This window comes from Rhinolophus hipposideros (assembly GCF_964194185.1).
Source record: "Rhinolophus hipposideros genome assembly, chromosome: 5".
NCBI lineage: Eukaryota > Metazoa > Chordata > Mammalia > Chiroptera > Rhinolophidae > Rhinolophus > Rhinolophus hipposideros.
The window spans coordinates 95,341,440-95,356,842 of NC_138051.1; the positions used below are offsets into that span (position 1 = coordinate 95,341,440).

The 15,403-nt window shown below is 43.9% G+C and overlaps 1 protein-coding gene across 5 annotated transcripts in view; it reads right to left on the reverse strand.

Moving 5' to 3' along the window:
- Positions 1-12,106: 12,106 nt before the first annotated feature.
- Positions 12,107-15,403, reverse strand: part of ATG2B (autophagy related 2B) — a 64,767-nt gene continuing 61,470 nt past the window's right edge. For 4 of the 5 annotated variants that reach the window (XM_081048570.1, XM_081048569.1, XM_081048566.1 and 1 more), the window contains one exon: positions 12,107-13,823. In XM_081048570.1, coding sequence (XP_080904696.1) covers positions 13,593-13,823 — 231 coding nt within the window. In that variant the 3' untranslated portion in view covers positions 12,107-13,592. The remainder of the gene's footprint in view (positions 13,824-15,403) is intronic. The other variant, XM_081048567.1, reaches the window with a different exon arrangement.

The window sequence follows — 15,403 nt, forward strand, 5'->3', positions numbered from 1 at the left end:
TGTCGAGTGTCTATTACTGCACAAAACCCCAGACCTTGATTTAAAGCCACCACCCAAGTTCACTGTTCTGTGGTCAGTCACTTGGGCTGAGTTCAGCGGGGCGGTTCTTCCGTTGGCCCGTGGCCGGGTTTATCACGCATGTGTGACCAGCAGCCCGTCAGCTAATGGCTCTGTTACTGTGGCTTGAGCGGAAACATGCATTAGATGCCGAGCTGACCTCAGATGGAGTAGGTGTAACGATGGAAGGCTGGGGAGCACTCGAAATCTTACTCCCCAAACTAAGACGGCACCAGAGCAGCTGATTTGTCCCCTGCTTTGACTACAATTAGTGTGTGTCTAATACATGCCAGGTATTGTGTGAGGCTTGCGCGTGCAGAGTAAGGAGACTTCAGAGAGGCCACAGGACATGAGGAGACATCAAGTGCAGCCTGCTCATTTTGCAGATGAGCAACCTGAGGCCTGGAATGCTCTGCCCTGTCACAGGGTGACGCCACTCTTGTGAGGTCTGGACCACCAGGCACCAGCTCTTCTCCTACTCTGTCTTGTCCTCTAGGGCTGTACCCGGGCTCCCAGAAATTGCTTCCTGAGAACCCCTTATCTTACCAAAGGAAGAGCCTTTGCCCAACGTTGATGGGGGTGGTAGAAGAGGCAGGAAATTCCTCTTCCTCCCTCTTCTATGAGAGGCATTACTGCTGCTCAGTGGCAATTCCTGTTCAGCTGTCCTGGGAAACGGGAGGACCATTGAGGCTAAGAGTGGCCTTCTCACTCCGTCGGCCAATGTGAGAGGACTTGTGGGTCTTTTCCAGAACATTTCGCCATGCTCTCCCTTCCTCTGCTGTAGCAAACCCTGCAGCCTGTGTCACAGCAGTGATGTCACTAAGTTGTGAAGACCCCGTCAGCCTGGACACCTGAGTGACTAGAAGAGCAGGCCCCCTAATGATGTGCCCTGAACATGCAGCATAAGTGAGAAGTCAACCTTCATCGTTTTAAGGCACCGAGAGTTGGGAAATGTTTGTTACAGCAGCAGACCCCAGCCCATCCTGACTGACCCACCAGGTTTCCATGAGGAGGGCTTGCTCCCTAAACTCTGCGTCTCTTGCCCACCCCTTATTTCTCTCCATGAAAAAGTGATTTATCCGATGGACCAGTTTCATAAAAAGAATTGAGCCTGTAGAGGTCAGTTCCTTTCTCCGTTCGTGACTGTCTGCCGACACTGGTCTTCTAGAGACTCCGCCCCAAGGAGGACTGTCAGCATTGCCCAGGCCTGTGTGGGTAAGTCAGCCTGACTCCAGGACTCACAATTAAGAAGTCCATTGTTTGGAATACTATTCGGCGGTAAGAAAAGATGAAATAGGAACATTTGTGACAACATGGATGGATCTTAAGAGTATAATGCTAAGCGAAATAAGTCAGACAGAAAAAGCAGAGAACCCTATGATTTCACTGATATGTGGTATATAAACCAAAAACAACAAAAGAACAAGACAAACAAATGAGAAAGAAAAACTCATAGACACAGACAATAGTTTAGTGGTTACCAGAGGGTAGGAGGGTGGGGGGTGGGTGATGAGGGTAAGGGGGATCAAATATATGGTGATGGAAGGAGAACTGACTCTAGGTGGTGAACACACAATGGGATTTATAGATGATGTAATACAGAATTGTACACCTGAAATATATGTAATTTTACTAATAATTGTCACCCTAATAAATAAATAAATAAATAAAAAGAAGCCCATTGTTGCCACCTGCCTAAGTGCCATGGTCCAACCTAGCCCTTTTCAGTAGGACAGCTGCCACTGTGGCCCCCATCTGTTCACTCCTGTCTGACTCATTTAGTTCAAAACTCAGGCGAGGAAAAAAGGAGCGTCCTCAAATCCCTGGTCCTGTTATTATGCCCATCCCTCACACCAAGGGACTCACATGGGAACCGTCTGTCACTCCTTGGGCAAAAACAAGAAAGCCTGAGGGTGAAATGCAAATTTGATACCTGGGCGAGTTTTCACAATTCCCTTAGAAATATCTTAGCAAGTTTGGATTCAGGGTTTGTTGGTACGATGGACATTTGGGGCCAGATAGTTCTGTGCTGTGGGGGCGGCCCTGGGCACTGTAGGTTATTTCACAGCACCCTGGGTCTCTACCACTGGGTGTCAGGAGCAACTGCTTCAAAATGACAACTGCTCTAAAATGACTGACAACCAAAATGTCTCCTGACATTACCAAGTGTCCTCTGGAACAAACTCCCCCACCCCAATTCCTAACTGAGAACCACATTTTAGCTGACCTGATCCAGTTAATAAACAGTGGCCTCGAGGAAAGGCTGGTGGTCTGGGGAGACTTCTTGGAGGTGGTGGGAGTTCAGCCCTTGAAGGAGTGAATTTAACAAAGGGAAGGGAGAAGCCCTGGGGCTAGGAAAGCATGAGCAAAGGGAGGCTTGGAGGCGGGCACGGTAATGGCAGCAGAGTGGGATGGCTGCACACGCCAACAGTTGGAGTGATTAATTAGCCAGACACAGAAAATCACTCAGAACCATTTCCGGCATGCATTCCACGCACAATAAATGTGTGCTAACATCGTCATAGCAGAATCTCTCCGTGAGTCCAGATAATGACATCAGTTTATAGCAACTCACAGCTCGCCACTATTGATTTTGGCACCATTCCTGGTGTTTAACAATAATCCCTCTAGCCAATGCCTTGTGGTTTCTTTCAATGTTATTTTCCCTTCATTGTCCTACAGCCAACCTTGGGGGGCGGGGAGGTACAGGATGGGGGCTCAGGCAGGGAGGAGGGTCTGGGGGCAGGGGTTTGGGGTGGGGGGTAAGATTCGAAAAGGGTGAGCAAAGGAAGAGAAGAAAGAGATTCAATCATCATGAACAAAATATCAACATTTTAAGTAAAGACACAACAGATCCTGGTGGAGAGAGAGGCAATTGAGACAAGCACGGCGGTGCAGTTGAGGCCGTCTTTATTTCAAATGTTGATGTTCTGTTTGTTCATCATGGGTGTTTTTACATTAATTTAGCTTTTGAAAAACTTTGCATTAAATTGTTATTTATTCTGATAAATTTATTCTGATGAGCCCCTGTGTCCACCCCTCCTTAAACCTCGTTCCCAAGGCCAGTACCTCCCTCCCCTGACCCTAGTGCCAGCCCTGAATTGCAGGATTAGGGAGCTGGGGCTGCATTTCCCATAGAGAAATGAATCTCTCAGAGAAGCTTAAATGGGCTCCTGTTTCAGACTCACCTTTAGATACCCCTCAGGAAGGACACAACAAAAAAGTCTTTATCTGGATATAAAGCACATTTCTATGATCCCATGCCCTGAATAGTTCCCTTATCAACGTTGTGAAAACTCCACCAGGGGCAACTTTCACAAGCCTTGAGGATTGAGAGACAGGCCTGGCATGTGTTATCACCCAGCCCAATATTTACAGGGAGAAATTAATCATGAAATGAAGTGACATTTTTATTTTGAATTTAGGCAATGTCCTCGACTAAAAGGAAGCAGCCGAAAACAAGCCTTGTGAAAGGGCTGGGATACTTAGGATTTTTCCAAAACCTTCCCACGGAGCGTGGGGTCAGCATTTGCGCAGGTTCAAACGCACTGCTGGGGCTTGTAGCGGCGAAGGCTAAACCCAAGTTCCACTTGGGAAGAGAGCTGGCACCCCCTGCTGACACCGAAAAGGTCTTTCCCCAGAAATGTTTCTGCACACATTCTCAAAGCAAGTCCTTAAATGGCTTACAAATTGAAGCCATTTACAAATTTAGGCCACTTTGGGTCGTTCCAAAGTGTACATGTGAACAGGCAATGATTTCTGGTTGGTGGGTATGTCAGTACAACTTCTACAAGAGGGCAAATGGCAACAGCCACCCAAATTTTAAATGGGTGTCACATATTAACTCGGTGTTTGGTGTTTCCCTTTGCAGGGGTCTATAGAACCTGCCGGGCAGCCAAGTTAAGGGACTTGCTCAAGGTCGGTCTTTGGGGTAGAGTCTCTACTCAGCTAACACTCCAATTCGGCAAATAGGACATAAAGGCTAAGAAGATGGCTTTCAAAATGAAGTCTGGTATGAAGGTATAAATAAGAACGGTTTTGAAAAAAATAGCATGTCCTGAAGGGGAACTAAAAACTAAGTGAAACTTCAGTTTGAACTGAAATGGATAAGAGAGGAAGGTACTTATTTGACCCTGGAAGTGTTTACTATAAATGAAAGGAGATTTTCTGACTGTAGAGATATGGCATTGTGAAAATTAACAGAAGAAATCTCAACTAGAATTGGAGTCCTGAGGGCCTTTAGGGGAAGCTCTTACACTCCACACCCATTATTGGTTGCCCCAAACAAGAAGAGACAAGACTTAAGTCCCCAAGAGGACTTAAGTCCAAGAGGAAGATGTTTTTCACTCTACTACCCCAGCAGGAAGAAGGAAGATTTTTCTCCTTCCCCAGCAACGACTTAGCCAATGAGAGACTCACAATCCAGACAATGAAAAGCCACCACATTCTATCTCCCAGTTTCCTCCAATGGACTTTTTGTTTATAACAGCCCCTCCTAATCCCCCTTTCCTCTCTAAAGGAACATTCTTCTCCTTTGTTCTCCAGACGTGCCTGTGGTTTTGTCATAGCTTTCCTGTCCTGAATTGCAATTCTCTGCTGTTCCTGAATGAACCAACCCATTTTTGCTGGTAAAACAACAAACTTTTATTTTTAAGGTCAACAACATTGATACTCATTTTAAAATCGCGTATGTCGAGGGGAAGGATTGTGTTTAACTTTTTTATTAAATGTTAATTTTTTTTTTCCTTAGAGTTACAACCTTGAGTTTGCTCCATCACTCTGAAAATAATTGGGCCACATCTGGGCTTGCACAATGCTCACATTAGGGTTTTGGAAGCAAAGTTAGTACTTTGCACTGAACAGTCACGTTTTCCTTTACACCTCAGGGGAATCTGAATTGAAAAGAATGGTTTGCCCTCTCCTGACAGCCATAGAAATTCTTACTGTGAGGATGTACTAGTGTTCATTTTTCTCAGCCATCCCCAAACCCCAAAGACTTTGCCTCCAACACCCTCCTTGACTTTTATTTCCAAATGTTACTCAAAAGTCAGCTTCAAGTCAAATTTCCCTGTAGCTCCCCCAGCTACCCTAAGGCTGCCTTGATCTGTGTTTAATGCCCAGGAAACCCATCCAGATGGCAGTGGGAGAGGACAGTAGGTGGTGTCTTCAAAACCAGGAGTTCCAATACTAAAACTGCGCTGAGTGGTTTTTCTGCTCCTTTCCTTGGCTTCGGGAAATGTCACTGGGTTTCTCAGGAGCAGAACAAGTTGATTTCCATTTATAAGGAACAAACGGCTGGAATGATTAGTTGGGATATCTTCCCATTGGTTCTGAGCTCCCCAAGAGCAAGGACTGTATCTTTCATCTCTCGCCCAGTGCTTAGAGGCTTTCAGGAAACTAACAGTATCTTAACACTTACACGGTACTTATTATGTGTCAGACACTGTTCTAAACCCTTTGCATATATTAACTCACATAATCCTCATAGCAACCCTTTTGTATCTCCATAGAGGAGGAAACTGAAGCACAGAGAGGTTAAGAAAGTTCCCTAGGGCCACACAGCTAACAAGTAATGGAGCCTGGGTTCAGTCCCAGGCAACCTAACTTTAAAAATCTATATTCTTAGCCACTATACCACTGGTTCCCAAACTGGTCTGCACATTAGAGTCACCTGGGGAGCTTCAAGAACACATCCCGGGGAATGTGATTGAATTGATCTTGGGTGTGGCCTGAGTTTGGAAATTTTTAAGAGATCCTCCAGTGATTCTTATATGCAGACAAGTTTTGAGGACCTCTACATTGTACTATCCTTCCTCATTACCCAGCAAACGTTTGCTGAATTTAATTTGCTCCATGTGGAACTGTTTTCAGGAATATAAACAAACAAGCCCAGGAGGAAAACAAAATCTAACTCCGGTAATGGTCAATTATGTTGTAGAGCAACTAACTTTAATTGATAGAGGATATACTAAGAGCATGGGTTTGGAGTCCAACATTCCTGGATTCAGATTCTAAATTACGAGCTGCATTGCTCACCAACCCACTTCCTTCCTTCCTAGGCACATAGAAAGATGACATTACCCAGCTTCCCTTGAATCTGGGTGTGATCACATGACAGAATTGTGACACTGGAATGTGAGCAAACGTCTGCGGCATTAAGCTGTCCTCCTGTCTCCACGAAGTTGCGGGGGAGGTAGAGCCACGAGACGAATCGGGAGGATTCTGGGTTCTTCCATTACCATTTGGAGAGCTGCCGAGCTGTCGGGTACTCAGGAGCACCGGACTGGACTTTATGTGAATAAAAATGGAAATTTTGTGAAGCTGCTGGGATTTGGGGGTCTATCTGTCCTTAGTGACTAGTGTTTCTTAACTAGCACATTGTGTGGCTTTGGGTAGGTCACTTACCCTAAGCCTGTTTTGTCATCTGCACAGTGAATAAGCCAAATACAAATAAAATAACGTTTGACAGCTCTCCGTGCCCTCTCTCCACCTGCTCTCTGCCACGCGGCTGAGCCTTAGATGCTGCATGGAAATTGGGATCCACCTGGGGGAGGCCCTGGCAGGAAATGGGCAGGTAGGAGCCTGAGGGTCAGGGCTGCTCTGGGCTCTCTGGCTACTTGCTGTAGCGAAGGCCACAGCTGCTGAGGGGCAGCCACTCGCCTTCAGCCACAGGTGCTGGGAGTCACTCGCCCTTGGTCCCTTCAGGACTGAGATGAGGCTTAGGTGGCTCCCGTCTCATGATCGATGGGATGGAGGAGGGGCGTCATGTTCCTGTTGCCAAGGAGAGCCGGAAAAGGCAAGAAATCAGCCCTGACACATGTGACTGAGGCCAAGGACGGGCCCAGAGTGGAAACTGAGAGGCGCCAAGTCTTCCCGTGGCCCCGAGTCAGCCCCCAGGTCTGTGTGGGGCTCCCTTGCTGCCTCTCACCTGTGCTAAGCAGTCCCTTCCCATGCCCTCCTCAGTCACCCGAGGGGCCACCCGCTTCCTCCCAGGACCCTGGCTGATACTGAACATGAACGCCCCCTTGTTGAGTCCTGAACGAAGCAGTAGTTACGTAGAAAATCCTCAACACATGTTGGATTTTCACTTTATTGTATATATATTTATATACTTTTGTTACTTCTTAGATTATTGCTACAACCAAGAAAACCTGAAATTGCGCCTTCAAGTACTAACCACGTGATCTAGGGCAAACAATTCGCGTCTGGGCTTAATTTCCTCAACTGCAAAGTGACCATATAGGACTAGATGACCACTTAACTTCATTCATTCACTCATTCACCAGTCCCTGATTCCTTATTCTGGGCAAGGTCTTGTGCTGGGCACCAGGTAGATATGTGCCCTGCCCTCACTGATGGCATCAGACAATAAATAGGAAAACAAATCAATATGGATTCATACAGTGGAGGAATGGCCACAAAGGTTTGTTTTGTTTTAAGGAGTGTGTGCTGTAACGGAGAGGAGGTAAGCAGGTGCCTGGGCCTGTCTGAAATGGTAGCCCTTAAGCTGAGATAAGGAGGAAGGAGGCAGAGCATTCTAGAAAGGAATGTGGGAAAGGTCTTAGGCACTATTCTGGCTCCAGGCTGCACATTATTTTCACCAGGGGAGCTTTTAGCCCAGTGGTTGCCCCAGGGAGATTTTGCCACCCAGGGGACATTTGCGTGTATCTGGTGACACTTCAGGTTTTTACAACTGGGCAGGGGATGCTATTTATATCTAGTGGGCAGAGGCCAAGGATTCTGCCAAACACCTTACAGTGCACAGGGCGCCCCCACAACAAAGCCTTCCCAGCCCCAAATGTCAAAATTGCTAAGGCGGAGAGACCCTTATTTAGCCCCATTCCCAGATTTTTAATGAATTGGTGTTGACTGGGGCCTGAGCTTCAGCATTAAAAGAATTTTTCCAGGTGGCTCTAACCCCTGCGTACAGGGACGTGGCAGAACTGAGTGACCAGAGTGCAGCCAGGAAAGGGAGAGGGGCTGGGATGCAGGTGAAGAGACAGATAAGCAAGTTTGTTCTCATCTTAGGCTCAACAATCCTAAGAGCCTTTAGCCTCCATCTTCTAGCAAAACGCCTTCCTAATTAGTGAAGTTTTTACTGACTTAGACAACTGTGCAAGTTCCTTAAACGAAACCATCGTCACATAAGCATGGGGTTTGGGAGCCAAACCATGTGACCTGAGCCAGTATCTTGACATCTCTGAGCCCGGCTCGTCTGGAAAACACGGACTCAAGTACCAGCCTCTAAGGTGCTGTGAGGTTTATGAAGAATACCACGAGCCTGGTGGACAATTGTTCCGCATCTCACAAAGGTTCCCTTTTACAAGAGTCATGTTTGAAGTGAGATGTGATTTTCCCGATTGCTCAAAGTGGACAATTCTATAATGACATCTGTCACATCAAAATCTCTTTGTGATATACAGAGGATGTATTACAGAATTGTACACTTGAAACCTATGTAATTTTACTACCCACTGTCACCCCAATAAATTTGAAAACAAACCAACCAACCTCTTTTAAAGTACTGTCTTTAAAAATAAGTATTTCTTGGGAGCATTTGAGATCTTGCTCCCCGGCATATGTCATCAATTTGGCTCAAATAAACTCTTATAAAAATTTTTTTTAAAAGAATATTTCTTTTAAATATTCCATTTACAAGTAAAAATATTCCTTAAAAAAAAAAAGACAGATTTATCATGTATTTATGTAGGTCCCTATAATCAAACCTACAAAATGTGTTTACCGCAAGTCTACACTGGAAGGATAAGGTAACTAACAGTGATTTGCATCCAAAAGTGGGGAGAAGGGGCAAGTGCTACCATCATGTCCCCTAGGTAGCTCAGAAATTGGTAGCATGGAAAAAACAAGATGTGCCATCAGATACTCGGGTCAGAAAAAACACCATTTCCCAACAGCAGAATCTCACCCCCCAGGCTCTGGGAACAGTTCTGGGCAAAAGACAAGTGTTGAAGGCGAACTCCAAAGAGTAAATACTTTACTTTTCTTCAAGAGGACTCTTAAATTCATAATATTTTAAATAGTCACACTAACAAGTTACATTCCCACAAAAATACTTGTACAGCATCAGTGTTCTTAAAGTATTGACATCCATAATAACATTAGTTAGGAAAATTAAGACACTTAGCAATGATACTCAACACATACAGCGTGTGTTCTTTTACTTGTGGAGAGATCAAGTCACGGTCTAAACTAATTCAGGGCAGATTCACGTAAGCACTGAACTTGGCACCCATACCAAATTTCGCAATGCAAAGTCCTGTGTGACCGGCAAGTTATACAAGGTAAATCCAACTAGAAACCGGAAGCTGCCATTTCATATACACAAAACACGTGTGAAACAGCAAAGTAAGCATATTTGTCTAAAGGTGGGGCTGCTATTTCAACCCCCCAAGGCATTAGATGTCAACAGTTATAATAGGAGGTGAAAATCTATCTCTAACACCTATGTTTTTAAAAATTGCTGACATTTCAAAGTATGAATTGTTGAAACTCTCTGAAATTTCTCATCCCAAAAGAAGCCTATTGTAGTGGAGTGTTAGACTGCCTTTTCCACCTCTGATTTCCATCCACTACAACGGAAGGAAAATATTCTGATTAAAATGGGCTGACTTGTAACCGCACATATAAAGTCTATTAAAGGGAGCAGTGTACCTAGCATGATCCTGAACCTTCTGAGATAAAAATAAATTGGCACAAAAGCAATCAATTATTCTTATAGGAAAAAACTGACGATATCTTCCAGTAAACAGAAGATTTCTTGGTAATCGAAAAAACATTTTTTACCTTCATTATCTATATACTCTACAAATAACTTTTCTCCTTAAGATTCACAAATGTATATTTGATTTATTCTATTTGATACCAGTTGGTACATCCAGTCGATGAACTTGCAGATACCAGTTTCACTTCATGCTTGCACAGCCCCTCACTTTCAAGAAGCTTCAAGAACTTGTAGACATCCTCTCTAATGTCTTAAGAAGGTCAAGAGGATGTGAGGGAAAACAGGGTGTAAGACTGCTCAGCACAGGCTCCCCACTAATCTGAAGAAGTATACCCAATGCAGGTCTAAGAAAACTGACGCAAAGTGAAATGATTTCTCCTTAGTCTCCAGCTTTTTGCCTATTTCAAATTCAAATTCATGTTGACCATTGTTAATCCTGAAACCATCTGGTGCCAAGTGTAGATTCCTCACTTCAAATTGCTTCACTTCAACCCTGCCTGCCGCCTCCACTCTGGTGAGCACACACAGTGCAAACGACCCCAGGGGCCACACCTCCTGCGCGAGCAGACACGTTTGTCTGGACTGTTTTGGAACTGAACAAAGGCACCAAACCTACAGAACAGTTTTCAAAGGAGACGGTTAAAAAGTAATTCCCTTAAAAGCTGGAAATATTGTAATAGCATTTTAAAAGTGACACATGGTAGGAGGGAGAAACACTGGTTTTTAATATTTTTGCCATTTTAGGCACATTGCTACTTGGGAAGTTGTTTTTCTTTCTTAAAGTGAGTGTTCCATGATAAAAAGATCAAGGTTAAATATGTGTGCTTAAGTGGGAATCCAAATGGGACCCAAACTTTAGTGAAATGGAAGTCTGCTATGATGTCTACAAGAAACACTGTATTCTATCTGAAAAGGCGAATGTTAAGTGAATGTTCTACTTGTAAGTAATACCAATCTGGGGCCACACAGGAAGGGAAACTGGGGGACCCAAACCAGTTGTTCAAGGGAAGACACAGCCATGGCCCTCGCTGCCTTCATAAAGAAAGGCGGTCTTACCACGTTTCTGTAACACTGTGGGTTCTGAAACTTGCCGGCAGATGTGGACCAGGCTTGCTACGTGGACTCCTGGGGGAGATATGTACGCGAGCTGGACGCAGTGACAAGCGGACACACACCGCTTACCCCATTCGGGAGTGTCGCATCACAAGAGAACCACGCCGGCACTGCGGCCATTCAGAAATGCCAAACTCTCAGAGATGCAAGATCCATAGGAGCTGCTCCATGAGATGTGACCAGAATGCTCTCACGTGGCAGTGCCACCAGTCTGAGGGGTCTCAGGTCTGGGCACTCTGCTGGGTGTTAACTCCCACACCATCATTCACACACAGGCACGCAAGCGCACACATGCACACACGCCCTAACCAGTGGAAAAATCTCTGGACTTTTGTCGTGAGAAATCCCTTTGTTCACAGAGAGGGACACTGAGGCTTAGGGAAGCCGAAGGCCATGCATGGCTAAGCCACCCGCTCGAGAAGTCCCAAATCTGGCAACCCCAGGATCCTGCCCAACACCCCTTACTGTGTTTTCGCAGCATAAAAGTTTAAAGCGACACTTTTAAAAAAGAAAAACTTAGGGATACTTAATGATGCAGAAGTATTCCTATATAGATACACAAATATCTCAAGTAAAGAGCATGTTGGCTAAACTGACAATGAGTAGACCCTTGACTCTGAATCTTTCTGAGACACAGGTTTCTTTTCCTAAACATAGATTCTCTCAATAGCAGATGCAGGAAGGCAGAACAGAGCAAGAACCATGGAGCCTGCAGGATATAGATATGTTTAAATGGGATTTATAAACCTAATTTGTCAAAAGACGGGTCCCTTTGCAGCTCAAAGAGCAAACAAGAGAATGATCATTCTCGCTATACCATATCTAATTGAACTTAAATAGTGTAACTGTGGGAAATATATTGGAAAGTGAAAGAGATTTTATACTTTTAGTTTGATCAAGCACGTTTCACTTTGATTAAGCATCACAGACAATGTCCGTCGTAGGTCCTATTGTAAGGGAAAATGGAGCAGGGGTGGGGGGGCTCCAAGCACAGGGCGATCGGACTGTGCCCCCGAAGCAGGCTGGGCTTTCACGGCAATAAAAACAGCCTTGGCGGCTGTTTACTCGGGACCTCGGTCTACACGGACTCCACTTACTTAGGAAAGAGTAACAGAGCTTCCGTGATGCTTAAACAGGTGCTTACTCTGAGTGTTGCCCTTCATTGTTTTTTGGCAGTAAAAAGGAGACAAAATAAAACTAACAGCTATTGAGCATGATTTTTATAAATTTTAAATGTTCAGATTTTTGGTTTACATTACTTTCTTGTTTAGAAAAATTAGACTGAAACTGATTCAATGTCATTTTCCCAACCCCAAACTGAAATGTGATTCTGAAATCCAAATTCAGCTCGACATTCCCCCACGTCAGAACCTGAGAATTCTTACCACGTGACTTTCAACAGTGGATGAATACAAAGTCCTACATTTTCTTTCTGCTGGATTAACCCCAAGTCAGAGACTGAGATGAGAACAACTTCCCTCTCACTTCCAGGTCATGATATACTTGATATTAACCAAACTCAATTCTGAGAAAGTGTTCCCAAGTATCTTGGAATAAATCACAGTATTGCATCTATGAATATGCATGCTCTAGGAAAAGCAAAATATTCATGGAAGCATAAAACACTTTTGCCTTTAAATAAAAATACTTTATTCATTCCTGACAGCTTATCAAAACGTACACTTAACCAAGTAAAAACGGTACTTTGAAATAGCTGACTAGGGCATATCGGGAGGATTTTTGGTTAATTTTAAGAGTAAAAACTACTTCCATACTCCCTTTCCACACATTCCTAACAAGCTTGCCCTATATAACCTGCTTAAAATTGAACATATAAACAATTATATGGGCCCCAGTTCTTTATAGAACGCACATTTTCATTTACACTTAAAATAAATGGAAGTTATTACATTTGAGTTACCTTCCTTTGCCCCAAACTTTCAGCCTTACTCCTCTTTATGTTTTGTGTAACTCTATAAATTACATAAAGATAGCACGTGACACGTATTAATCTAGAAACACATACACACACACAAGATAAAGTGCAACACAACAGAACGTGTCTGTGACACTCACGCTCTCCAACTCCCACAGGATTTTCTGAGTAAGTGGAAATAATGTTATTCTCGAGGGCATGAACACTAAATCCAACAGACGAGGTTATTTAGTCCTCACTGATATTTATTTTGAAAATCCTATTTGCTTTTATTTTCCTGTGGCTTCTGTCTCTCCCTCACCATGAAAGTTTCGAAGCTATGATTCTTTTTAAACCTTAAGAAAAATCAACTCCTCAGAACAACATAAACAGTGCTTTCGAAGTGCTCAAAAGTTTCTGAGCACTCCTGACTGTCAAAGGAGCTTTCCAATGACATCTCATCTGTAACCAGGAGAATTATACTCATTTTAATAAAAGCAAGCATTCCACTAGCTTGGCAGCAAATGCTTTAAGGACTTGATACCAGTCACCGAACCTTTCTACAGGCAAGTACCAACCTAGCCCTAAAACGGCAGAGAAGTTTTGGTTGCATGTGGCTGTGACATTACATTATTGAACTAAGAACTGCTTTTGTTCCTGAGATGAGCACAATAGAATTAAATGAGTTCCCTCTAAAGCTGCCAATGGGACACTATGCTCCTTAGTTCTGCCTTCGTTATCTTTGTAAGGATCACGCCTGAAACATCAGTCCTCCCCGTGGCGCCATTTCTGTGACTCGTCTTGCCGGACATCAGGTCGAATTTGGTTTCTCATGCCACCTAACACATTTGATGTTGCTTCTGTGGCGACAATCAGAGGTTTCACCACCGCAGGAGGAATCTGGCGCAGGACCTCGCCCACGGCGCCAGTAACGCCCCTGCTCTCGTGTTCTCGGGCTGCGGTTTCATAAATGGTGTGAGCCGTGTCTGTAATTCCCTGAAAGGGGGCAGGGGAGAAAGGTGAGTAAATTACTGGTCAGAAAACTCCCTAAACTATCCTGTAATCACACTTTAGTAGACTTAATCAACATGATATTTGTAAATTAGACCTCCCCTCTCTACCCAAAAAAGCCTGTGCTTTTGAGATAACATAGGATAATTGTTTCTATGATAAAATTCTAATTATAAGGGGAAGTAAGAGGCAATTATTATGATTTAGTATTCTGTGGTGTCACGTGTGCAGAAACCGTAGTAGGGAAGCTTACAGAAGTATTTAATGACTCAAGCTTTGCTGGCACTATTTGTCACTAGTTAAATCAAACTTAGCAAACAAAGCTTTTGGAATAAATATAATCACTAAAGGCATATGATAGTTCCTCTGATTCAACTGTAATAAGAAAATCTATTGCTAGCAAGCTCCAGGATATTATTAAATTTGTTTTAAATTGCTGGCTATGTACTAGAAAAGATAACTGGAATATTCCATTAAGATAAAGGGCTAAATAGAACATTTTATTGGATTAAACAGAGAAAACTCCGAGAACATAGAGCAGGAGCATATTTAATAAGTAGGAGCATTTTTCACCTTGCTTGTAACTGCCTTACGTTAAAGTCATCAGGATGCTAAGCTTTAAAGCTGAACATATAAACGTGTGGGTCAAGCCAAAGTGGTAAAACATCACACGATTTTCACATCTCTACCGTCGGTGGAACTTGAAGTCCCTCAGGGGACAAGAGGCAGTATCCGCTGTTACTTTTCAATGAAGGGCACAGTACGAGGAACTCTGGGTTCTCTGGGGAAACCAAGGAACCTCGTCCTAACCCAAATCTAGCCATCACTCTGACAAGCTAACAAGGGTATCATTTCTACCCAACACAGCAGGCAAAATGTAGTACCATGAGGGGCAAAAGGACAGAAGAACTGAAAAAAACCCAAAAACAAATAGCATAAGTGCTATTTTTATAACTATCTACAAGAGCCAATAAAAGAAACCGTGAACACGCTGAAGAAAATGCTTACAGTTTATACATTTGTCCCCATCATCTGCTTCCCCGTCCCAGCTCCCCTCCCTAACCCACAACAAGGAGAAGGTATCAGCTTATTGTAAAACAACGATTAACACCTCCAAGTCTGGAGGCTATAGAAGTAAATTCAAATCTCAGGTCCGTCACTTGGCTGTGTGACCTCAGACAAGTCCTTTCAAATGGGCAATTACAATATTGTGATGACTGCTTGAATTAAATGAAATAACACATCGAACGGGCTAGGCACAGCTGAGCAGGTCCTGAGTGTTCATTACAGAATTCCTAGATGACCAGCTCTGTGCCTTACAACTACCGGCCACAAATCACAACTATGCAAAGCAGAGGTAAGCAAGCTTTCTCCATAAAGGGCCAGATGATAAACATTTGTGGGCCATCAGTCTTTGTTGTTTATTCTTTTTTTCCTTTTTACAGTCCTCTAAAATTGTAGAACGCATTCTTAGCTAGAAGTGCACACAGAAGCAGGCACTGGCCAGATCTGACCCGCAGGCCTTAGTGTGCTGACTCCCATCTAAAGGATGAGCCTATCTGTGA